The sequence below is a fragment of the Dermacentor silvarum genome, chromosome 2 (genome assembly GCF_013339745.2).
Source record: "Dermacentor silvarum isolate Dsil-2018 chromosome 2, BIME_Dsil_1.4, whole genome shotgun sequence".
NCBI lineage: Eukaryota > Metazoa > Arthropoda > Arachnida > Ixodida > Ixodidae > Dermacentor > Dermacentor silvarum.
The window spans coordinates 121,265,575-121,292,288 of NC_051155.1; the positions used below are offsets into that span (position 1 = coordinate 121,265,575).

Sequence of the window (26,714 nt, forward strand, 5' to 3'; positions counted from 1 at the left end):
ACGGGTTCACTAAGACATGAAATTGAAGGACCCCATCCTTACGCGAATGCCCCCTTCTTTTTGGCACGAAACGATGCCGTTGAAGCTTCAAACCCGCAAAAATAGAAACGCCGAATTCTGAGCACTTCCGAAGTGTCTCGTGGAGGCAATGCTGCCAACGTGCTGCCCTCTGTTGTTCGGCGGCGGAGACTTGAACCACCTGTGTCAATTCCTCGCCGCTGGCGGCGCCACCGCGCGAGGGAGAAATGGGATGTAAGGTAGTGAAGGAGGTCAAGGGAGGCAAGGCCAGACATGAAGGAACATACCCGACTTTTACTCGCTGTATTTTTTTGTTCATTTCTTTTCCCCTCGTCTTTCTCACTGTGGGTTGCTGCTTGCCAGTTACTCGAGGCCAACTCTGATTTACCTCTTCAAACACGAATGAAACGCATAAATGCTGTCAATAGAAAAAAGATAAACCAACTCGAATTACATTTCTTGCACTTTCAAAAACAAAAATGAATTATAAGGACTGCAGGAAACACAATTTTTATTTAGTGCCTCAAATATTTTGCGAAAATTGCCAGAAATAGGTAAGTTAAAAGAAATTGACGCACAAAGTTCACTAATCCGTAACTTCGCGCCAAAATACGGATAGCGCAGTTCTGTAAACAGCATCGTTTAGGGCATTTGAAGCCGAACAAATAAAGTATAATAATTTACAACTCATGCGAAATTGTCACAATGCTTACGAGGGTCCTGTTCACCAACTCTTACGAAGTCCTGTTCACCAACTCACAGTATGCTTCAGAACCGCTTATAACAGAACAATTGCGTCCGTTTTAGATGTCTCAGTAAACGCAGTTTACAAAATTGCGATATTCTTTTTCATTGCTGAGTTGAAGTGTTGTCGACTTGATGCCCAGGTTTCGTGTGTTTTTCAGCCATCTTCCTAAAGAAAGGACTGATGGCATAAATAAGAACTGTACGTTATACATGTTCGGTAGATTGTAACTTCTTTTAAATGCAACAAATCTCATTGAATGGGGTGGATTGAATGACGAGCAAGGTGATTCCTTCGTTCCAGTGTATTTAGATAAGAGCTCCCGAGATAAGCGTTTCTTTTAAAGGGGCACTAAACATAAACACTTAATCTGTTTAGATTGATGAAGTATTCTTGAGGAACTCTAATTTCACTGAATGCGTGGAAATTGGCGGATTAATAGAAGAGAAATGGACGGCAAAACATTTTTTTTTCGCGCCGATACTTCAGGGTTGGTACGTCAGGCCGGTACGTCACTATGACGTCACACATTGCAATGTATTTTTTTTTTTTTCTCATTTCGACATCAGCTGTAGAGTAAAAGTTCTGTAAGCTTTCTAAGTTCAGTCTTTGCCTCTTTGGCGATACAATGTAGTTCATTTTTACCGACAAAAAGTTAACTAGACCCGAGCAGACGGCGTCAAAGTATAAGACGTCAGGGTTGGCTGGTGCGGGAACTTCTAGGAGCCGTTGCCAGCCGTGTTTCGTTTTTGCGTCTCTTTTGGTGTGTCAAGCGCCTTCTAGCGGAAAGAGCGGCTCTTTTTGCTAGTATGGAAGGGTAATTTACGAACACAGCTCAAAACACTTTTCTATTTACTGTCCATTTAACGCAATATTCTTGGTTCAGTGTCTTTTTATCCTTTTTTTCCCCAAATTTTCGCCACCACGTCATTCGTGGACTTCGTGCTTCTGACATCACCTTGATATTGATAAGAAAAAATAGGATCGGAAGATTTTTGCTTACGGTCCCTGGGGGCAAAGGGGAAGACAGAAAAGAAAGAGGTCAGAACCACCCCCACCCTTCTCGGCCGAACAATGTTGTCAAACCATCCATATTATCTTTCAGCTAACCTCTGCCGTGCCTAAAATTTCTTCTCGCTTTCTCTGTTATCGGAGTGTAAGTAAAAATACTCACTTTAGGTCCCACCATACGCACGCTCGCCCTCATTTCTCATAATTTATTTGCAAGTACAACTATAGTATACTTGTAATTTTCCACTGTGTACCACAGTGCTCACAACAATCCATTCATACCCATGTAAAAGCCTATGCTGGCAAGCCTATGCTGGCGACATCGACATAACCTATACTTAAGAAATTACTAAATGAACAACTAGTCAGGTTGGAAGGATGAGGAATTGGAGTAGTCAAAAATAAGCTTAAAAAGTTGTCGCAGTTTCACCTGAAAGGCGAAGCATCAATTGCGATAGCAAATTTGTAGAGAGCTATACGGAGTAATGATAGTAGCTTTATCAGCTGTATGAACTTGGACATGCAGCAGCACCGGCAACCGCAGAACTTTTGTCGACGCCGTCGGCGTTTTGCCCGCGTTCGCACAAAATGCGTGTGGCGTTGGTGACGGTTGCCGGAGCCTCTGATATAAATAGGCACTTGGTGCCGCAGCTAAACGTCGCCTCCTTTCCCTCCCCCCCCCCCCCCCCCCCCCCGAAGCCTTTCGCGCGTCGGAAGAAGGCGCGTTTGCTCTAGATATATGGTGATTGTAAAGGAGGAAAGAGACGCCTACTTCTGCAGCCCTTAAGGGAGCACGGCGCAGAACGCGCGTTTGTTCTCCGCCGTACGTGGGTTCACTCCCCGTGAAAGCACGCGTCCCTCGCACCCTTTCACTCGCACATACAGCGTTCGGCGGCGCGCGGCGACAATTTCATCTCCATTGACGTCATACGGAACCTCACGGCGACGGCGATGGCGACGACGACGGCGACGCCGACGGCAGAAATCTGCTTTGGAGTGTCCATATAATTGCTATCGCAATAAAACAGACAGGCAGACGCAGTGAGGAGCGGAATATTTCTTCCACACTGAGATCACAGCCTCTGCCGCATACGTGCAGCGGGCGTAGCCGATTGCGTCCGCGCAAAGGAGACTTGGTGGTCATAATTTTATAATCTGTACTGCAGAGCAAAAAGAAACTTAATTTTTATCATAGTACGCTGATAAACGCAGCGGTACTACAGTGCATGCGGATAAGTTGTCTCCGCGGAGCTCAACCTCAACGACATATGAGAGTCACCGGGGAGCGCCCGCCAGTTATAAAGGAACCCGCCTAATAACACGCGTTCGAGTTGGTGGCTCCATCTACCTATGGCACGCGGTAACGTACGAGGCTGCCTCCTTTAAACTTCAGAGCGACCGGCAAAATTCACGAATTCGAACTCTCAAGCGGCTAACACCCGGAAAACAACGGACCTCGCGAGACGGATTGCTAAAAAATATCAGGGGTGTTCGATTAGTAAAATTTTCGAATCGAATCGCCATGCGATTATACGCGAAAAAAACCTTGGAATATCGAATCGAATACCAGACTTTTTTTCATTTATAAAAAATGTGAAATATACGTTTGAGTGAAGTTCGCTCGGTAAAGAAAAAAAAAGGAAGTCGTATTTTCATTCTTTGATACATACTTCGCCACTGAACGTTCGATCATGGGATGTAAATTACAAAATCATTTCAGTTATATGGTGCACCACGACAATGACAGTAGGGAAACAGGAGAACAACACCTCACCACATTCACTTGTGTTCGCTGGCGGACGTTATTGCGATACTAATTACAGCACCCTACATTGTTTTGAAGAAATGCAAGCACGGCGAGGCTGGCCAAGTGACTATTTGCGTTACCTAAACAGAGACGAAAAAACACCGCCCAAGTACAGATGGTTAACCAGCGAAGCTGAAACGTGCGGCTCCGATGTTTAGCAGTGGGTTAAGCCCGACGCTGTATTGAGGCGTTTCTCAATTATTGGTTGCATGTTTGTGTTTCTAGTGGAACGCAAGGGCCAATCAATGGCGGGCGGATGCTGCTAACCACGACGCCGAGCTAACTCGAGATATAAAACGCATGCGACAACGGCGAGCCGAGGAGCCGGCGTTGCGGGCAGAGCAGGTACGACGCAGAGAACGATGTCACTAACGGCGCTACCAATGGCGCGCGCGCTTGGGTGCGACGTACAGAACGACGTAACTGACGGCGCAGCCAAGGGAGACGTTTATCGAAACATGGGACGAACGGTTTTTCGTTTCGCCTAGCCATATACAGCTTTCGCTGTAAAACTCGAAGGCGGCCTGAAAGTGAAAGTCTTAGAACCTAAATTCTCGAATCGAATACGAATCCAATAGCAATGCTATTCCATTCGTATTCGAAATTTCGAGTAATCGCACACCACTGCAAGCAATAGCAGGAAACATGCCGAATACTCTTGTCAAACTATCTCTTTTTTTTAATGCGACTAGATTGAATAAATTTCATCATCATCATCATCATCATCATCATCATCATCATCATCAGCCTATATTTTATGTCCACTGCAGGACGAAGGCCTCTCCCTGCAATCTCCAATTACCCCTGTCTTGCGCTAGCGTATTCCAACTTGCGCCTGCAAATTTCCTAACTTCATCATCCCATCTGGTTTTCTGCCGACCTCGACTGCGCTTCCCTTCTCTTGGTATCCATTCTGTAACCCTAATGGTCCACCGGTTATCCATCCTACGCATTACATGGCCTGCCCAGCTCCATTTCTTCCGCTTAATGTCAACTAGAATATCGGCTATCCCCATTTGTGCTCTGATCCACACCGCTCTCTTCCTGTCTCTTAACGTCAGTCCTAAGATTTTTCGTTCCCTCGCTCTTTGTGCGGTCCTTAACTTGTTCTCGAGCTTCTTTGTTAACCTCCAAGTTTCTGAATAAATTTACACGTTGTATAATGCACCTCGGTGTACCTTTCAGGAGATAGACGAATATTTATCAGCATTGAAGATCAACGTACAGTAAGGGAAAGATGCAAGTAAAATGAAAACAGGGACTAGATTATATCTCCGGCTGGCTACCCTGTACCTGGGAAAGCGGGTAAAGATTTAAAAAAATGTCGCAGTTTCGCCCGAAACGCGAAGCATCGATTGCGATAGCAAATTAGTAGAGAGCTATTTGGAGTAGGGATAGTAGTTTTATGGGCTGCAAAAACTTGGACACATTGGCTTACTAACTGAAATAACAATCGTGGTGTCAGCGCGCACAAGCAAACATGAATAGATCACACTGAATGACCGCAGCCAACGACTGTCAAAACGGTGGCAGCAAGCGCAGATTCGCGCGGTCTATCGCTTCAACGGAAACTGAGCGGCAAATGCACAGCATAGAACGGTCAGAGCCGTGTGGAGATAAGAGACGGTGCGGGCGACCGGCACCGCCAGGCAAAGGGCAGAGAAGAAGTTGTTGGCAGAGGAGAAGCTGCGCCCCCCCCCTCCCCCCTCTTCCCGTTTCTTGCTTACGCGTGGGAGCTTGAGTGGCAAGATACGCCTTTGGTGCAGGAGCACAGCGCCGCCCCGCCTCCCTCCCTGCCATACCCCCTCGGCCTTTCGCGCGACGATCGCATTTGCTTTCCACCGCGCGTTCGCTCTCCGTGATCGCGCGCGGGGAGTTCGCCTTCCGTGATAACGTGCGTCCTCCGCGCGCTTTCGCTCGCGCATACGGCGCGCGGCGACGATTTTATCGCCCTTGGAATCTATACGGAACCTCACGGCGACGGCGACTGCCGACGGCAGAAATCCGGTTGAAGTGTCCATATAATTGCTATCGCAATAAAAGAAGAAAAATTGGAGGGCGCTTAAGCTTCGCTTTTACGAGTAGAACGCGATAGCGTTATCGGGACCCGTTCGCATCGCATCGTTCGCATACGGCAAGTAGGCTTCATTCACTGCAACACTGAACGTGGGAAAGCCAGCTTACAAAGACCAAGCTTACACCGATCCTTTTAAAGTCGGCTTCACTTTTAAACTGAAATGCATTGCTAGAAAGACGTTTTTCCAGGGGCGATATAAGTGGTCTTATATTAAAATGTGAAGGCCCTAGCACCTTTTTTATTATTTTATTAATTGCTTGCTATTGCCCCGACGCGCGCAGGTCTGGTAGAAATGCTGGAAAAGGGGTATGTGTTTGAGTTTCCTCGTAGCAGAATTAGGTTTTCTCGTACATTCAAATTGCAATCCGACGCCGATTGGTAAACAATCCGATGGCGAATCTGACGTCGAATGGTAAAGTAGTACTTTACCATTTTTCTGACGGATATCACTGTGAGAAATTCAATTTTGTTCACTAAAACCTTGCACCACGTGGAGGGCCTGCGCGGTCGATGTAGTTGGATGATTCTCTCCGCCACCCGCGATCACACGCCGGTTGCCGACGCCGGATTTTCTGCGACACGGAGCCCTAAGCGCTATTGCGTTAAAAAATACGGGTCAAAAAATGGAAGATTTAAATATGTAAGACTACCTGTGCGGGCGCGGTCACAAACAGTCTGCGAAGACACTGCATAGTCGCACAAAGTGTGTGTCGCAATACGTATAGAGACGTAAAGCACCACACAGGGCTGTGTCAGCCCATCACAACAACAGTCAGACATCCCGACGGTCCTGTGCTCTTGGCAATAGTGATGATTGCTTTCAGGTATGCGCTTTTCATTTCCAGCGAGAGTTGTTATTCTAAACAAACACTCCAAATCGCGGTCACCTGAATATGTACTTAGGGAACTATATTGCCTAAAAAAACGAAAACAATAATAGTGAAGTCGCGATACTTCAAAGCGCTGAGCATTACTGCTCGAACCCATGTGTGCGCATCTAATTCACTGAACGCGGTGTCATAAGGGACAATTTACCGATGATCATTCGTCTGTAGCGTCCGGAAACAGCGCAAGAACAATTCAGCATGCTTGTTGTCATCACAAGGTCCCCTTTGGAGAATAAGAAGTAGATAGTTATCCTGTCAAAGGCAGTGAGAGTTAGAGTTGGAGAAAGGTAAATTAATCTGCATATGGAGAAATATCTGAGCATGGCTTGAGTGATAGACCGCTCAAGGACATGTTGCTGGGCAAGTTGGTGCGTGCTTAATGACAATGTAGAGCAATGATCCCCGTCCCCGGTCGTCTCAATGATTTTTAGTTAATTCTAATTATTCCACACCCTTCAGTAACTCAACTTGTAACTAAAATTATGCTCTGATATCATATCTACAATGAAACCCATGAATTGTGTACTGTACTATTGTTTTTATGTTTCTTCCTCATTTCTGTGTCTTCCTCTTGCGCAGCACTTCCTCACCGCAAGTGCTGTTCAAGAAACAAGAGTGTCACTGGATGCTCTTGCCACAAAAAAAGGGGGGGAGGGGGAGAGAACAGGGACAACAGAACCAACATGGACAGGGACACTGGTTAAGTCGTCCCTGATCACTTGCTGCCCCACAATCCTGGTAAAAAATCATGCACCAACTAACTCAGCAATGTGTTTTTAGAAATGTTTTACGTGTACAGGCCTGCTTCAAACAGCAAAAAGGCTGTTGTGCGAGAGCTACTAGTAAAATAAGTACAGTAAATCGTTGCTTCCCTTGTTTAGCGCCGACTCTTGCGGCTTCGAATCGCATTGCGGAACGTCTGTGCGGGTATATAGCAGTGGCTTGGTCAGCACTCGTAAAGTTTAATCAAAGTACTCCAAATTAAAAGCGGTGGGGGTGAACTGCTGCTCCCAATACGATACGTGTCTCCACTGTGAGAAAGGTATGTAGAACTGTTAGCTGGAACAGCAATACATTTCACGACACTTGTTCAGAACGTATTCCTCGAAAATTATTCTAAGCACGTTTCTAGCAAAATTTTATGCTATGAGCTCTGACTTGGCTTAGATTCTTCGGTTGTAACGTTCCACCTATAGTGGCTATAATTTAGCAGTTATACAGAGTGCCCCAATTTCATGCACCAAGATTTAAAAATATCCATGTGCCACGTATCTGCACAGAACCAAGGTAATGCTGTTGGCCGTCGCTTGGAGATGCTCATATTATTTTTTTGCATGCCGCTTAATTAAATAATTGGTCTTAATTAGGTATTCAATTTCTCAAGTATTATAATTAGATGAAATTAGATGAAATGTGTCGTTGAGAAGATTGTAGAGCAACATGAAAAGCTCCCGATACAGAGAGAGGGAGAAAGGAAAGGCAGGGAGGTTAACCAGAGGCGGCTTTCCGGTTTGCTACCCTGCACTGAGTAGGGGATATAGGGGTTGGAAAGAGGGCAAAGAGAGAGAGAGACAGAGAAAAAAAATAAAAGATAAGAACGGGGGAAAAAAAGAAACTGCTGGCTCTCCCGTAATCGAAGGTACGTGTAAGCATTAAATGGCTACCGGCAAAACAGATTGGTGCCGCGACGCGGGCCTGAAAGCTTACTGAGCCGAAATGAACCTGTTTTGAACTGAACCTCGTTGCAAGTCTCCTCTCGGCCAAACGATCCGAGGCGCGCCGGACCGCGGCGCAAAACCCGCGCCGCGGAACTCACGGACCGCTGGCGTTGAAAAGAGCACAGGCAAGCCTGTCTAAGCGCCAAAAGGTGCCAATAAAGTGTATGGTGCACTGTGTATGGTGCACAAATGACAAATTAAACTTCGGCGTCCTAGAAGTTACAACTTGAGTGATACTGTGAATAAACATTTGCAAGAAATAGGAAGCAATAGTTTTTTGTAACTTGTTTGGGCAGTAACCAGCGTATGTAATGCGGTCCTGTACGAGGGGTTGGGGGCCAGAGACCGCATTTTCTTAAGCTTTGACTGGTTGCCCAGATGTTATAGTTTCGTTCTTGCCACATTCTCGTCTTGAGTGCGCGGAATAACGGCTCGAGATTTTGGCTCAAGGTCTCTTGAAGCTCGCCGGCAACGGGAGCTAAAAGCATTTCATGCTTAAAAAAAACGGAACAGGTAACACAAAAGGCGATTCAGTCACAGGCGCTCACACAGGCCGGTCCATCTCAAAAAGCGGACACAGCACTTCCACGTCCTTCTGTCGATGTCGTGTCGATGTTGCAAAATTCTTTCTTCCGACAGAGCCTGGTCATCCAACTGGTTCAGCACGACGGAAAGCGATTGCCTCTGCACACTGTACTGCGGGCACTGGCAAAGCACATGCCGAATTGTTTCCACGTCGCCGCAATGGCCACATGCTGCGGTGTCGGCCATCCCTATGCGGAACGCGTAGGCATTAGCTTTCTATTGCTCAAAACATGCTACACAAAAGTGTTTTTCCAGGCGTGAAAGAAGCCCGCGAATACACGCAAGATTGCCGCGCGACTAACCGCTAGAGACACTTTGTGTGCATTCGCGGGCTTATTTCACGCTCGGAAAAAGACTTTTGTGTAGCACGTTTTGAGTAACAGAAAGCTGTATAGGGAGTTTTTCATGTTGCTCTACAATTTTCTCATTGACACTTTTCATCTAATTATAATATATGAGAATTAATTAAGACTAATTGTGTAATTAGGCGGAATGCAATATAATAATCTGAGTATCTCCAAGCAACGGCAGACAACATTACCTTGGTTCTGTCCAGTTATGCGTGGCATTTGTATATTTTTAAATCTTGGTGTATGATAGTTGGGACAGCCTGTATACCCTAGTAAGATGGTATTAATTATTCACACTGGTACAACACATCATTCATTTTTCTCTATCGGGTTTGGTTATTAGCAAAACGAGTTAGCATAAATGTGTCTTTTCTTAGAATAAACACTAACTTCCGTCAGTTACTCTGGGTGTGTTTGTGATTTTTGCCATAGGTGTATCTTGCATATTAAGAGGCACGCTACTTCGCATTATTTATCGAAAATCCAGATACCGATACACCTCTTGCAGAATGCATAATGATACAGATACAAGATACCCAAAAAGTAACTTGAGATAGTATGTACGATACAAGTACCATCGACACTGCCCAGCCCTGCTAGCCGCAGGGTACCTGTTCATAGTCGCTAAAAAACGAAGTCAGCAAATTTCTTCACAGTCCCCGTATCTTCCGTAATATAATATTTTCGTTATTCCGCACATTCTGAGCGTGTGTGTGTGTGTGTGTGGGGGGGGGGGGGGGGGTTAACAATCATATATTTCAAAAATTGGAGGTTGGCAGTAGAGATGGGTCGCTCAGGAGTGAGCCGGATCTTTTGAGCCGCTCTTTTTAAGGAGCGAGTGAGCCGTGGTTCAGTAAAAGTGAGCGGCGGTTCTTTTGGAGAAAGAGAGCCGGTTCTCTCTCCGAAGACGCGCCGCTCACTTGAACCACGACTCACTCGTTCTTCAAAAAGAGCGCCTCAAAAGACAGCCGAAGACGAGGGGGTGGAGGCGACTCTTGCTAGGAAGGGCGGGAGGGCAGTTGCTTTCTCGCACCGCTAATAGATGGCGCGGAAATCGCACCCAGCAGAAGAGACGGAACGGTTCGCCACAGCTCGAGAGAGAGCCGGCTTCCACTCTCCGAAAGAACCGTCGCTCACTTACTGAACCACGGCTCCCTCGCTCTTCAAAAGAGCGGCTCAAAAGATCCGGCTCGCTCCTGAGCGAGTTCCGCTCAGGAGCGAGCGGTGGTTCAGTAAGTGAGCGGCGGTTCTTTCGGAGAGAGAAAGCCAGCTCTCTCTCGTTCTGCGAGCCGTGAGGAACCTTTCCTAGAGAGCGCTCAGGAGCGAGCCGGATCTTTTGAGCCGCTCTTTTGAAGAGCGAGGGAGCCGTGGTTCAGTAAGTGAGCGACGGTTCTTTCGGAGAGAGGAAGCCGGTTCTAACTCGTTCAGTGGGCCGTGCCGTCAGAGCCTTGTCTTCTGCTGGGTTTCGTGGTGGCCGGCGTGGGCAGACTCGCGCTATTCGTACTCGCTCGCAGTGTGGTGTGCGCAGCAGTCCCTTTGTTTTTTTGTTTTTTTGTGCGTCCCGATGCCACCGGAGGGAGAAGTAAAGAATCCTTAATTAACAAAGAATGGTACCGTTCGTTTCCTGCTGCTGTTCGAACGATGTCTCACAACTCTCACCAATCGCACATCGTGTGCTGGTGCAACAACACTTCGAAGATGGTCTTCTGTGTCTTTAAAGACAACAGGTGAACGTACAGTTTACGTCCTGGTCGATCATTTTTGCTAATTAGCGTAGTCATGAAAATGTCACCCATGGCATCCACTTCATTGCATTTTCTGAGCGCGAATCATTACCACGTCAATAAAACGAGGCGAATGATCCGTTGTGTTGTAATAGAACTTCATTTCTTCTTTTTCTTTTTTTGTCCTGGCGCATGATGGCATGATCGCCAGTATCGCGCGTGCGCTCAAGCGAGAAAAAAAAAACGAAAGGTACGTGCGGAAAAAAGTACGTCACATTCTATCTGTTACAGTATTATAAGTATTTTATCCTCAATATGAGAAAAAAACAAAGAGTTTCATTACAACTAAAAATTCATGCTTTTAAGATATGTAAAAATAATCTCTAAACATAGCGAAAATACCAATAACACGGTTATTCAATTATGCATATATCGTTTTTTTTTCACAGCCAAATAACTATAGAATATGCATAACACAGGTGACACGTTTAAGTGAACCGGTGAGCCGCTCAAGTGAACCGGTTCATTTCAGTGAGCTGAGCCGTTCCGAGCCGCTCACTGAAGTGAGCCGTTTTGCCCATCTCTAGTTGGCAGGTGTGCAGTCCCTAGCGAAATGCACCCAAGTCCGTCTCCGAGAGGAGTCGGTGCGCGAACTCTGCGCTCGCCAGTCAGCGCGCACGGCCGAAGAGGAGAATGCACTCACGTTCAGCTTTCCCTGGCAGATGGCCTCGTGCAGGCGTTCCTTGGTGCCGAGGAAAGGCAAGGTGCCCGTGAGCAGCACGTAGAGCAGCACGCCGCAGCTCCACACGTCGGCGGGCTTGCCGTACGGCTTCCGCTGCACAACCTCGGGGGCCATGAAGTGCGGCGTCCCGATGCGACCTGTGCACGGCAATCACGTGTGGCCGCACACAGCGACGGCAGGGAGCAGCACTCTTTCGCGGGAGCACGTCACCGGGAAGCTCAACCGGGGCGTGCGTTATTCGTTGGTGAGCGAGTGAACGAAAGTGTGAAACTGAGTGAGTATTATGGCGTAAGAGTGAGATTCCAAGTGGTTATGTCAGAGTAAGCGTGAGTGGAGAGGGTGAGTAAAAGTGAGTTAACAAGTTGTTGGGTGAAAGGAAGTGTGAGTAAGTGAGATGACTTCCTAGCAGGACAACTGACTTGCCGGTGAGCGAACCACTTTTAATGAGCACTAAATGAACGAGAATTGCGAATAAGCCAGAGTAACTTGCGGAACTAAATAAGAGAATGAACAAGGTAACGCAAAGTCTGCCGTATTCGGATTGCGCATAGAAAAATGCAAATGTCCCTTTCTGCGTTAGCTGCTCCTTGAATAACTGTTCCTTGAATGCCTGTTCCTTGAATGCTGTTCCTTAAATGCAACAGCCCTGCGATCAAGCTCTTTCGTTGTAAGAGTCGTTTTTATTCGACAATAGGTGCCGCCGCGAGCGTTGTCAAGACAGAAAAAAATTCCACGAGAGCCTTGGCTCCTGTATGTCGATTCCTCCAGTGTCGTTGCAGCGTATGCGCGCGTTGTTTTTGCCTACAAGACGCACAGTAGAAAACTAAGTTTGCCACAATAGGTTAGGCACACATAGATAAAGAATACCACTTAAGCATCATTGGCTCACTGCTCTTATCTTCGTGCGTCTTTTGCTTTACAATTCGCAATCAACATATGAGAACCCTTTCCTGGGCCGCGATTTTGTAGCAAGGCATTATGACTTATTCTACTCTAGTCTTATCATCCACCGCTCACGGCCGGCTGATCCCGTTGATAAGGCGAGCGGACCGTCGCTCCGACCACTGACAAAGCGCGATAAGCGCGAAAAGGCATTATGACATTAAAGGCATCGCTACAAAATACCGGCCCTGAGCAAAGATACGGGGAGCCCACTGACGCAGGTATCACCTTACTTGTTGGTAGCAAATTATTCAAAAATCTCACACGTTCTCATACAAATGTCCAATTCTCAAAGAGCACGCGCGTCCGTACATGTGTTTTCAGGAAAGACTTGTCATACCTTGACTGCGAATTTTACATGTGTCATGCTCTCGTGCACTAGGTGATGACCGCATATAAGTAGCCTTTCACTGTACGAATAAACATTGTGGTTGCTGGTCAGCACTGGTGCCTGTCGTTTCCTCTCGTCCCGTACAGAAGCTCTGTTTATTCGCATAAATATGTACCAACCGGCCCAAGTTAGCACACTGTTGACAAAAGGACAAGCACAAAGTATTCCTATTATTAACCATGTAAACACATACAAACACCACAAGGAGAAAGAAAAATGGGCTAGCAATTGTCTCCTAGAAGAGACACCGCGCCCACCCGCTAGAAGAGGAGAGAAAAGAAAGAGGAAGATAAGAAGGAGATAAAAGAAGGAAAAACGGAGAGGAAGGAGCAACACATCACACAGTCACACGCAAAGTAGGAGCATTACAGACGAAAGTCGATAGTCCCGTTGTTGGAAAGAGTTCCAGCACAGCTTTGTGAGCCTCAAATCGAGTTGAAGCACGATCGAGGTTTCGGAAACAAGGTATCATTAAGCGCACTTCGAGAAACATTAGGTTGCTGGACTTTGCTCAGCAGCACATCGCGACAACTGTTGAATGTTAGACATTCAAACAGGAAGTGGTCAAACGTTTCGTTGTAGTGTCCAGAAAAAGGCACGAAGAGCTCGGCGCACGTGCTTGTCGAGGAAGACGATGTGCGAAATTGACCATTAACACACCCAATGCGTAACTTGAGCAGTGGAGGCCTACTGGGGCGAGTTAGAGCTCGGCCAGAGATTGATGTAGGATACGATCCCTCGGCTGCACGTTCATCCGGGTATGAGCGCTGTAGATGGTGGGGTATAAGCAGTCTAGCGTTGTCAATTTTACATAAATTATCGCCGGTGAAGTCAAGGTTGTGCGCTGACACCTCCAGAGCATCGGCTGCCTCGTTTCCTGAGATACCAATATGTGATGGTATCCACTGAAATATCACTGTTCTTCCCTCAGATGTAATTTGATGGGCCTTCTTAAGTACTTCACGTAAGTCAGCGTTGAACAACCAGCTGAAAGCTGCACAGGAGTCGCTTAAGATAACAGCCTTTGACAATTTCGGCTTTTGGATAATGTACTTGAGCCGCATAATAATGCTTAACAGTTCTGCAGATGTTGAAGATGAACGATAATGTATTCGAACAGAACGCTGTGTTGCAGTCTCTGCGCAATAAAACGCAGCAGTTGTAATGCCTTCGTGAACAGAGGCATCTGAGTAAAATTTATTAAAATATGCACATGTGTCTCCTAGAAGGTACGCTGTCAATTGGCGTAGACCTACAGGGCACGCTGCTGTTTTCTTTCGAACCTCTAGAACACTTGAGTGAACCAGCAACTGAGGATGGTTGTATTCTCGCCAACATTCACATTCTCAAGGAAGGCACGCGTCATTTTCCCCGTGCGATATTCCGGTCTGCTGAGCAGTTGCTCAAAAAGCTTCTTGACGTCGTGAGCACGACAGAGGCGGTCTATGCGATGTAAGGCCCCTTGACCAACTTGTAGTCTCGGTGGTATTATCTAGGTGGTATTATACTATAGTAGAAGCCTATAGTATGGCTCGTACAGTCACTCGATGACCTTTTCCTAACTGAGCCATCAGTCGAGGTGAATTGACCAAAGGCACAGCAAAATGTACTCTTGACACCACTGTTGCTTGACGAATTCGTCGAGCAGTTGTTTGGTTACAGTCATTGCCTCGAGCTGTCAGTGCTATTACATAATTCACATTTCAGGAGAGAATGGGATGATATGAGAATATCCTTAACAGCAGGTCGCCAGCAGATGTTGTCATCAACGATTGTACCAAGGTATTGATCTTATTAAGGTGAAATCGTTAGGTGTCTATGTTGGCGGTGCCCTTGGCGAAACTGCGTCATAACGAAGAATGGCCGACGCAGCAAAGAGCAAGACACGTCTAAAAATGCCCGGAATAATGTCGCATTTCTCAGGGAGGTTCCTGTGAAGAAAGTAAATTAATGACTTGGAAAGAAAAAATAGGTGAATTTCGGTCTGGCTGGGAAGTGATCCCGGGCCTCCGCGTTGCGAGACTAGCACGCTTCCCTGAAGCCACGGCTGCTCCACGTTTGTGCGTCACTAAAGGTGTGCCCAGTGCGTGCCTGATTGCACAGGTCACGTGGCCACAGAGATGCACTCGTGCCACTGCTCTCGCGTTCATCGTCATCGTCTTCTTCCACAAATGGCAAGCTTTCGCCTTCACGTTTTACGTACGTGTAACACTTGCCTTTTTACCCACGTTATAGAAGAATCGTTCAGCCTAAAACATACAAGCGGTCGTGCTCGCTGCGGAGGATGGTAGGCAGTAACTTCCGAGTTAGACGGAGAAATGTCAATGCCGATTTCATCGCGATATAGCGCCGTCGTGTCCTGTGCAGCTGGCAACATTGCTCGTGGTTGCTGTTCAGGGCTTGAAGGGCCGGTAATCCATAAGGCGATATGGTCCGCGTAGATCGTGACACCTTCCGTGATAGTTCTTCCTCTCAGGTAATAATCGGGGTAAGCCTGTAAGCCTACAGCTGAAGAAAAGGGACGACAGTACGCTCTTCTAAGGAACTGCTCAAGTAACAGGGCGAGGTTCACGTGTGCCATGACCAGCGCGTACCTTCATTTTTCTGCGCGATAAGTAGTCCGAAACGTAATCAATTGTGCGACCTTCAACTCCAGCATACTTGAGAGCTTCGAGAATGCCCCCATGTGGAAGAGAGTCAAAGGCTTGGTGGATGTCCAGGAAGAGGATGTATGCACACAGACGATTGTATCTTGCAGGCTCCAGCGATGATGCAAGGCCCACAATAGAATCTGTTGCGGAGCGATTTCGGCGAAAACCACTCATAACTTCTGGAAAGAAATTCCTGCGAAGCAGGCCAGTAAGACACTGATTTGCCATTACGTTCTTGTAACTTTCCAGCATCAGATGAAAGGGAGATCGGACGATGAAGACTTAAGAAGGTTTGCTGCGCAACCCGGCTTCAGTACAGTTATAACAAGGGATCACTTCCAGTTCAGCGGAATTTTGCCACATTTGTCCTACCTCGTATTAATGTTAGATGAATACCAAGTAAGGACAAAAACAAGGGAGTAGAACTTTGTATTTCGTTTTACTTCATGTTCGTCTTGTCGTATCCATGAACACGTACCGGCTCGCCCAACGACTTACCTTGTGAAGGCGCCGGCATGCAAGTGTCGTATACACATACAAGCTATTGAACTGCCCTGATTTTCTTGAATGCAAAAGGTACCTAACTAAGCACTTTGATGTTGCAGGCATTCAAAGGCTGCTCAGCTTCACATATGACCGCTGGCAGAAAGCCACGTCACCCATGAACACAAACTTCAAGACAATGCGACTCTTGCGTCAATTGAAAAGAAAAAAATATGGCATGTGTAACGACTTTCCTCGCAGCTTTCAAGCGACGGTACTCCGAAAACAAAACAAAAGAGGAAGGAGATAACGCAGCAAGCTTCAGGCATCGAACTTATATAAAATAGAGATTCTCAATATGCATACACGTATTCCACAAGAGCGTCAGCTGGCTCTGCACATTCCTGGCACATTCCTGTTTAGTCAGTCACACAGTGACATTTCTAGCAACTAACAGCACAGAACAACACCGAGTCAGCCCGTTATGCATTGTAGTCGTCATCACGTTCAAAATAAACCATGACAACCACCGAAAATCAGAAAGGGAGAGTGTGCAAACTCAGGAAGTGCGCAAAAAGCCTCTGCATGCACATGCAATGCTCGTGTGCGCAGCACACTCCCGCACCGACAGGCAATGTTCCCGCATGGCACGTGGGCGTGCAAACAGATCGAGGAATGTTAGTGTGATAACTATGCTATATCTCGGGTGCGCTACGTGATAGTGATAGGAGAGAAAGAGAGAGAGAGTGAGTGAGTGAGAAAGAGAGGGACAGGGGGTAGGATAGCAAAAAATGGTCCACAGCTGGCATCTTGTCTTACCTAGCAAGTCACATTTGCAGTATAGCCGGCATGCAAGGCTTAGGTTTTCCCCGTACTTAGAAATCTCTTTCTCTGCAGAGAACAGGGGAGGAGAAATGGCGACGTGAAAAACAGCCCGAAGGCCAACTGGTGAGGAGAGGGGGGACAGTGCTAGGACAGTGACCGGAAATTGATTTCTCTCCTGGCTGCCACGCCTTGGGAGCGTGAGCGAGCTTTCAAAAAAGAAAAAAAAGAAAGAAAATGCAGAAAAAGAAAAAAACAAGAAAAGCACGTATGAAACAAAATGCTTCTGCCTGGTCAGAAGAAGCGAAAGAGTGATATAAAAAAAAATGAGCACAAGTCAGCACTTGCCACTCTCGGGAGAAATTCGAACCTCTTGGCTTCCAAGAAGACGAGATAACCTTCTTCGAAAACTATGGCGCCCTTTGTCTCGCCCGGCCAGCTGCCAAAAAAGAGCAACTTATCCGTCTGACAGGACCGTTCTGTCATACCACTAACACCGACAACCGGTCTTTACTTTTAGCTAAACTGCTGACAAAAAAAGTGGAAGAAGGCATCGACTAAGGTGCTAGAGCTTACAACTTTTCGCGTAGAGCGGCAGCGTTTTCTTGGGATGAAAGGTGCGTGATAGCAGAAACATTCGTGCGCGAAATAAATCTTGGGCGAACGACAAAGATGAAACGGGTGATTTTATCTCTTTTTTTTTTTGCCAGCCGCCCTAACGGTTCGATTTCCTTTACGCATGGCAAGTGGATTCGTGCCAGAAAAAGCATACAGCACACATCAATGCAGTATACAACAACCAAGCATCAAATAATCAAGACAGCAGTTTTCTCTCTGCCAATGACAGCTTCCCAATTTTCTTATAGCAAAGCGCACGCAAGTGCTTTTGTCTTGAATGTTTCATACGCGAGAGAGCCTCTTAATTCATTTTCCACGCAGTCCGCTGCAAAGACTTTTGACCTTTTCTTTTATCACCAGATGCAACTCAGGAAAGTTTTTTTAGTACAAGAAACACTTACTTTCAGAAACTTTTATTGTCTCAAAGTTACATTTTTGTTGCGAATTGTAGCATTTCCTTAAGCTTAACAGAATTTTTTTTAAATTTGGTAATAAGACCAGTGGAAGCATGAATACTATAACAAAAGCACTTGGTGAAGTTCGCGGCATGCAGGAACCATGCTACAAATGGTATGCGAAGTGCCATTTGTGCGAAAGTGCATATTTTGCAGGATAACTTCCCCGACGTGCCCGCATACTTATTGATAAGTTTACTATGCACGGTGAAGCTTACGCGAGTGTTTGAGATATACTGAGATGCACTGATTTACATACATATACTGAGAAAGAATCAAATAATAAACACGTATGTTTGAATAGACAATATTCTGATGCTGACAATATACGCTGTCGTAAAGTTTCATCATGATATTATTGTATTTTTTTCTGGGGGGGGGGGGGGGGGGAGTATTGCAATTAGTTTTTAAGCATCTCAGTAAAAAGTTTTGGCATGCAAGATTTCTGAGCTTTATAATAATGACATCTAATAGTTAAATTTGAACAATGAGTCTTTTGCATTTCGCAACTTCATGCAAAATTGCCATAAATGCTGCAATGCGCATCGCACGACATTGAATCGCAAAAAAAAAGAAAAAAAACGTCAGGTAGCCCAAAGTCTGCAAGGTTGCTTGATTGGTCGCATCGTGAATAATGCCAGACATCGATACGTTGTTTGCGAACATTTCAGCACCATAGGCTTCATGCAGTACGACATGTAAAGAGACAAGAAAATGAACGGCGTACGAGTTTATCGCTCGCACGAGGTCCAGGCAGAATTCTCGCGGACCTAATAAGGCCGCCGATGCGATTTTCACTACTCTTGTTTAACAATTTCAAACGTAGCAGTGAGTAGCAAACAAAAACTTAGCAGAAAACTTACGGACAAGCCAAAATCTATGATTGCATCGATCGACTTTACAGAAAGTTGATTCACTGATGACCTAAGAATTGCCGGTTAAATGGAGTTGCTGACGCTGAGTAAATATTAGCCTCTTCATTTACCCAACTGAGCACCAAGGAACTCCGTCGGTAAGACGAGCGCTGACCTCGCGGTATTTAGACGTTGAATAGTGGACTTGCCTGTCGTGAATTTGCATGGCGGATAGAGTCTTCCTAAGCGCAGCGCACTTAAGTACTTCCTATGCACATAATCTAGCCGCACGGTGCATAATCTGTCAAGTGTTAAGGTGAGACTTTAGGAGTGCAGTGTGTGCATCTCCCAGTCACGCAGCATACAGTTCAAAAACGATAGGATGACTGTGAAGAAGAAATTAAACTCGAGTTGAACAAGAGAAGAGGCAAAGACCTACGTGCAATGAGTCTCCAGCCGCAGTGCGCGTCACAGCTGGAGGGAACGGTCAATCACAGCACACATTACACTAACAGCCCTGAACAACACCGAGTCAGCACGTTATCCACTGTAGTCGTCATCACGTTCAAGAAAAACCATGACGACCATCTAAAATTACATGCGATGAAAATGCAGCTAGAAAAGCCTGCTTAGTGGACGCCTGCGCCGAACACATTAACTCGAAGCGAGAAACCTAACGGAGTCCTGCCATGCGTGACCTTTTCAATTTCTTTGTCTTTTTAATTTTCTTAGGAGCGCTTATTAAAACAACAACATCGCTAGCAATTACATTTGAAGCTAACTTCAGCAATTAGTTCTTGTGTCGACTGTTGGAAGAATGGAGGCCACGGTGTTCGGGATGTCACGCGACCGTTTTGTCCTATAAATGACCAGCAGGTGGCCTTATAATAAATAAAAGCCGCGATTACACACGCGAGACGCTCACGGTTGCATTATCTCATATCAGAACACGCGAAAGACGTCACCGAAGTAAACGCAAGGCAAGTCGCCGTGTACGTATACTAGTTTATTACAGATTCGCAGGAATCGTGGTGGGCAATACACATGTATCTCCTTTCCTTATTCACATATTCACAGTCTTGTATTAGAAATAAGCTCATGGGTTCTTTTATTGCTCTTTGAGATTCAACATTATTCTCTATTTGCTTCGTATTATTGCCTCAGAGCAGATATGCATCTACGTATAGGTAAGCAGGCAAATAATCCTATTTAAGGTGGAATGCTCAGTACATCCAATTCTGAATCGTGCCTGTGTGTGTCATTCAATGGGGATGACATTTCACCGGCAACGACCATTATATGCAAAACGTTTTTGATATACTATGTATTATTTTTTCACTGCAAAGTTCGAAAAACAGACCGGGGAAGTACTCAGAGGTTAAATTAAGGTGGTGTACTTGGCTTTATAACAACACTGCGGAAACGATGAGTTCACGGAAACACCTCGGCCGTTTAGACACGTCACAATAAGCTCGGTTAGAACACTTTCTATTCGTTCCCTTCAACTGTCACACACGCTGTGCCATCAGCTAACTCTTTGAATGGAACGGAACGATGCCATCCACCTGAGGTAAGTGCACGAATCTACGAAGGTAATACAGACGAGCTCCCGAGCGAAAAGAAAAAAAAGAAAGAAACTTTGTAGTTTAATACTAATCCATCAGGTTAAGTCAGTTAAAATCCGGACCTCCACCTGACCTGCACGGTCGCTCTATCAAATGAGCTAACCACAACCCCTGTCATTGAAAGAGCGACGGCAAAGTACTGAATGACTGCAAGAGCTACAAAAAGTACCAATGAAAGGAACCGTGATGGTTTGCTACTGCTGTTACGTAGATGGCAGCTTTCCGTTTCATGAAACTACTTGCACCCCACGGATTTTCACATACCCCCCCTCCCCCCCCCCCCCCCTTTTTTTTTTTTTTTTTTTTGTTAGCGATCCAGCTGAGTAAGCAACGGGGCAAAGGCCGCTGTCGTACCTGCGGAGCAGATGTAGTCGTACTCGAGTTGGATGGCGGCCCCGAATCCGCCCAGCTTTACGGGTGCCGAATTCTCCTTGGTGGCGAGGAGCACGCAGTGAGGCTTGATGTCCCGGTGGATTATGTCGTTCTCGTGACAGTACCGGAGTGCCTCCAGGATTTGCCGAACGTAGTGGCTGCGACCCGGTCGAGATGCAGAGGGCGACGGAGATAAGGCGGAATGGACAAACAAGAACAGGTGACTTGAGAGCGCAGGAATTCAGTTATTTACACAAAAACCTCCGTTGCCTCGAGAGCATTATGTAGGGCGACAGGTGATGGATGAAAATAAGGTTACTATGACACTCATCTCTCACATGCTTTACAATAACCTCAGTTTACGGCCCGTCATGATGTCTTTGCTAAACATCTTTTTGTTCTATTTGCCTTGGAAGTAAAACATGCACTAGCACTAGGTGCTCAAAAGATATTCACCATGTCTATAATAGACACTTTAGAGTCAGAAATGAACAGACGCTGTGATCACACGTGCTTAGACCAGTGAGTGGCTACTTTCGCGGCAGGCTTCGTTGTAGTGATGTGAAAATTACAGTACCAAGTATAGCTCACTTCTTACTGTAATTCTAGTGGATCTTACATTATAATTCTGATTCCAGGTAAGAATTATGCCATCCAAAAAGCACCTTTCTTAGGGTTCTCCGGACTGTAGAATCAATGCATCCCGGAAGACTATTATATTGCAGGGTTTCTTACAGTTGATGACGTCCTGTCTCGCTAAGGTGCCGATAGGAGGGTGTATTTTCAATTAATGTGCTTCGCAAATAGAGGTAACAATAACCTAAAAGCCGCTAAGTCACACACCGATAAGTCACACGCATAAGTTATTTTACTGGCCCAGTCATTCGTTGAAGCAGTGGATGTTTGGCTAAAGCGGTGGTTCTCGGGCTGCTTTGTGGAAAGCGCCTCAAGCCTGTTTTTTTTTTTTTTTTTTTTGCTTTTCAAACCACAATATTATGGTTCTCACTGGGCTGCCGACTCGCTTGTTTTGGTTCTGCGGCTTAGCTAATCAGCGGGTGAAACAGAATCCTGTACACACACATGCATCTTCGCGATGCAAATGAACAGACTCAGAGAGCCATGGGAAAATGTAGTAGCACGTGCTAGCTGGTATGGCATGCTAACTTATTGGCTTACTTCAGTAAAAAAAAGTCAAATGAAAGGCAGTAACGCACGTACAAAGCGTACTTTTACTTTTCTACTCTGCCCTCGGATACACGCTTATTGAGTATAATCATCAAGTTACAGGCAGTTACTTGCAAATTGCTCTATTTCTAAACTCATCTGATATTCTGTCAAGATACGCATAATGATTATAGTGGTTGATGTACAGTCCAAGCGGAAAGAAAATTAGCACAAGTGACTGGTGGCCGGAGCGGCAAAATCAGGACACGCTTTCTGACGGCCACCCCTGCTTTGGAAAATGGAATGGACCGGACTTCTTCCGCTGAAACTGTACGCGTCCAGCAACGAACTGCGTTGAGTCACGGTAGCAGGTGGCGCTCCGCGCAGTGCTATAATGTTCTACAACCGCAAGACAAGGTTTGACAAAATGTCATCAGCATAGTCTAGAGTACGCGCACCGCTGGAGAGACACCCCACTGACGATATTGTTTTACTGAAAGAGCAACTGAAATGCCTGTTGAGGCTCGGTGTATGAGGCTGTGAACGCCACTTGCATCAAAATTTAATGGAAATCTGAATTGGCGCTGAAGCAGACCACATGCTTCTGCTGTCTTCAGTTCCTGCTGTCTTCGTTTTTCGGCTTGCAGCGTCCCCTTTTTCTTAACGATTACATACAAGCTGTCTGTATGCATACATCTGACAGACTGTAATGGTATACGACCTTAGTGGATTATGACACGCATGGCAATTGGCGTGCAACGTGGGAGGATGGTAAATCAGTGGCGTCTAAAACTTTGAGAACAGCTGTGCTAGGCGATTAGATTTTTTTTTTCGTTTATCATATTTCAACTCACATTGTCGAATACTTCACACACGTGCATAGCAGTGACGCAACAAGAGAAAAAAAAACGCGAGTAATTTACCTGGCCACAGCTTCGCTGTATACAAATCCTGCGGTGGCTCTTTTCACAATCTCAAAGCACAAGTCTGCCCCTTCCATACTGGAACAAATAAGGAAAGAAAACGTGCCATGTCAGTATCAATACGATACGTTCAGTGCTTGTTGTATCAGTATCAGAAAATCCGATGCACCAGAACACTGAAATACATTTCGTCACTAATAAAGTTCGCTCGCATCCTACAGTTACTGTATTACTAAATTACTAGTTACTGTCACTATATTACAAACATACAAATTCGCGCTGCGTCAGGAAGCTTCTTGCAGTCTTCACAACTTCATAATGCAAGAAGTTGCGCAAAAAACTGGAGAGCGTGCAATACAAAAATGATAATACCATAAAATACGAACAATGTACTTACTACTCAAACACCATGTAGAGCATTCCCTCGGAGCTGTATGTTTCTAAAAGTTCAACAATGTGCGGATGTTTGAGCATGTGGCAGATGGTGGCTTCTCGCTTTAAGTCTGTAAATAATGAAGAAATGAGGCATAATTTTATGTCACTCATTTTCACATGGATCTGTGTAACACCAGATATTCACCTGGATTCACACGACCGACCAAATTGCACGGATAAGCATGACGTATCGCTAAACGCCACCGCATCACGACTCCACAGACAAGCTTCGAGCGGCGCGATTGGCTGCAGCACAGAAACGTCATGCTCGTCCGCAGCATTCGGGACGTCGTCTGAACCCAGCTTAATTAGTGATTTTCGGATACACTACAGTATAATGGCATTGCGAGTGACTCAGATGAAACACAATAACGACCTTCGTCTTCCCTATCCTACTTAGTGGCTTCATCAATTACACCGAAATTTCGAAAAGAAATTGGTCTTTTTGCAATTCATGTAAATGCTCGCTAAATCAAAAATATGAAGAAGCTGCGGGGTCCTGTCAAAAATTTAACACACGCGAGATTACAATACGATAATGATGATCTAGAGAGCGGTGGGCTAACGAAGGTTCAAGCACGTTCTCGGAAAGGTTCAATATTGGACAAAGCAGTAAATACTGTCAGTGGTGGCAGCGGATAAGAACAATTCGCGAGGAACTGCGTATATCTGGTCACCATAGGCGAACCACCCACAACAAGCCACGCCATGGTTAAAGTTCGCTGACTAAATGCTGAAGTCTCGTGGCGTTGTCCTTGGTATAAGGTTTGGGCTTAGATTAAGGGCCGTCTCAAAAGCTCAAAAAAACTTAAGTGACGCACGCGGCATGTGTTATAGTCGCGAAACGCTCTTCAGGTACTGAAAGCGGCGGCATCCCAGCTTCTAAGATTTCCTATAGCGCCATAGCACTTATCTCTAGACAAGGAGCGAAGAAGACGTACCTTCCGTGCCGAGTCCGGGACAGGAGGTGAACTTGGCAACGTCGACGACTTTGACGGCGAACTGCTGGCCCGTCGTCTTGTGAACGCAGCGGCGCACCACGCTGAAGGGGCCCCTGCACGGGAGCAACAAAAGGTACGCTCGCATCAGAAAGAGAACCATGCACAGTTATCACTCGAAAAACAATGTAGATATTATTGGTTGATTGATTTATCTGATGATATTGAAAATGTTGCCAACTTTCGTTGCCGGCGTTTCCGCAACGTTTAATTTCTCTAATGAATACAGTGAAATTATACCGGCATAATTGGAAATGAAGGAGTGCACAAAATTGACAGGGCGTGCACAAGAACACAGAGAAGCATACACCATTCTACTGTTCAGCAACGAGGTTAGAAACATGTTACGAAAATTCTCAGATAGAATATCGCCTGTGGCACGGTCGCTCAAGAGTCCCAAGAGACCAATTTTGTATGCTGTAGACCCTGGACTGAATCTTCGGTTCATATGTGAGGATACGGCGACGCGTGGAAACCCAGTTTTCGCTTCTCTCGCTCTGGTGTGGCTATATACGCGAAGCACTTTTTCTTTAAGATCCATCGCGCAAGCTCCGCGTCGTGTGCATTTGGAACGGCAGGCGAGCGCATAGCCCACGTGTTGCAGGACTGCCCCATATATGCCGAGGTAACAGCTGCGCATTAATCTTTCGGCTCTGGGCAATCACTGTTTGTCACGTGGGACGATACTAGAACTATGGACAGTTCTAGGACGGCTTTGAAAGGACGGCTTTCAGTGAAGTGAAAAACGTTTTTTTTTTTCCTTTTATAAGTACGGACATATGGCCAAAATACTAGGGACCATTTTATGCATTGACTCGTTTTCGGTTTTGATGTTGTCTTTCTTTCAGTTTTTTTTTTTTGTAACCCTTGCATGTGTTAGTGTTCGCGCGTTCTAAGGTCTTCTTTTTATTATCGCTATTATTTATCGCTATTATTTATCGTATTTATTTTTAAAGCACATTGATTTTCTTGCATAGAACTTAAATGGGATATCCGGAGGTGTACTGATTCCAACCTCTCCACTTAGAGCCTATTTACTCGTACCCTACCTATACAGAAATGACATGATGAGCAAATAAGAACGTGTGCACACTAATACACAATAGAAAACACTTAGCGTCTCTTTGTTGTCGCTGTAACACTTTTTTTTTCATTATTGAAACGTTGTTCCGTCGTCACGTCAAGCATATCTGGAGTCGGCGTCGCAACAAAGCTGATTTAACCGTGCCGACAAGCGATACACGGTGTATTAGAAATCGGTGGCGCAAACGCCTTATAAGTGCGCAGATTAGGCGGCAGCAGAAATATGTCCCCTACAGTTCTTGTATTTTTTCAGTTACAGATCCGTGAAGCAGTAGTTCCATCGTCCAGCTTAACTACAAAACATAGTTTTGTTAACCATGTCTTACGTAAGCGCCCAATGTAACATAATGACAGACAGGAAACACGATTCGTAACCTATTAAGAACGCAGACGCGTTGAAACAATCAAAAGGCACACACTGGTAAATTGGCGCTGAGCGCCAACGTACAAGAATTCAACCGACAAAATTGCGAACATTTCAAGCAAGATTGATTGAATCATTCACGAGGTTTGACGTCCCAACACAACACACTGCGGCTATGAGAGACTCCATAGTGAAAGGCTCTGGATTAATTTTGAACCCACGGGTTTCTTAACGCGCACCTAAATCTACGCACGCGATCGTTCTCGCATTTCGCACCCATCTAAATGCGGCTGCCGTATCCAGGAACCGAACCCAAGACGTCGTGCTCATCAGCATAACGCCATATCCACAGCACCACCGCGGCAGGCCAAGCAATGTTTATCCCGGCTTACCTCCTGCTAAAAATAATAGCAAGAAAGATGCCTCTGGCAAGTCATGGCCTGATAATTGAGAATGACGAAGAAATATTTAATTAGAAAGGACGGTGGAAGGGGATCAGAGGAAAGAGGGGGCTCTCAAGATTACGCAGTCGATGCGGGTGCCATCGCACACTGTGGGCGATGTAGAAATGCCTTTTCCTCAGTGGAAAGCCTTGCCTGGCCCCGTAGTGGCAAGCCGATGTAAATAGAGTTCGCACGCCGAGATCGCTCCACAAAATGCGTCTGAAATGCGTACAGCTCAATAGCGCGAGCCCAAAGCTACATTCACGGTATCCGCCTCAGTATGAAACGAGCTACGACGTTGCGCTGCAAAGCTCGAGATCGCGGGTTCTAAACGCGGCCGCAGCGACTGCAACCCAACGAGAGCGGAATGCCAAAACGCTCGTGCACCGTGCGTTGGGGGTTCGTTAAGGAAGCCCCGGGGGGTACA

At 45.9% G+C, this 26,714-nt stretch overlaps 1 protein-coding gene across 7 annotated transcripts in view; it reads right to left on the reverse strand.

Annotated features, from left to right (window-relative positions):
- LOC119441717 (peripheral plasma membrane protein CASK) overlaps window positions 1–26,714 on the reverse strand; it is a 790,490-nt gene that overhangs the window by 515,190 nt on the left and 248,586 nt on the right. For 6 of the 7 annotated variants that reach the window (XM_049661551.1, XM_049661552.1, XM_049661554.1 and 3 more), the window contains exons 2-7: window positions 24,341–24,453; window positions 23,362–23,467; window positions 22,965–23,042; window positions 20,860–21,035; window positions 16,951–17,022; window positions 11,626–11,801 (exon numbers count right to left, since the gene is read on the reverse strand). In XM_049661551.1, the coding sequence (XP_049517508.1) occupies window positions 11,626–11,801; window positions 16,951–17,022; window positions 20,860–21,035; window positions 22,965–23,042; window positions 23,362–23,467; window positions 24,341–24,453 (721 nt within the window). The remainder of the gene's footprint in view (window positions 1–11,625; window positions 11,802–16,950; window positions 17,023–20,859; window positions 21,036–22,964; window positions 23,043–23,361; window positions 23,468–24,340; window positions 24,454–26,714) is intronic. The other variant, XM_037706319.2, reaches the window with a different exon arrangement.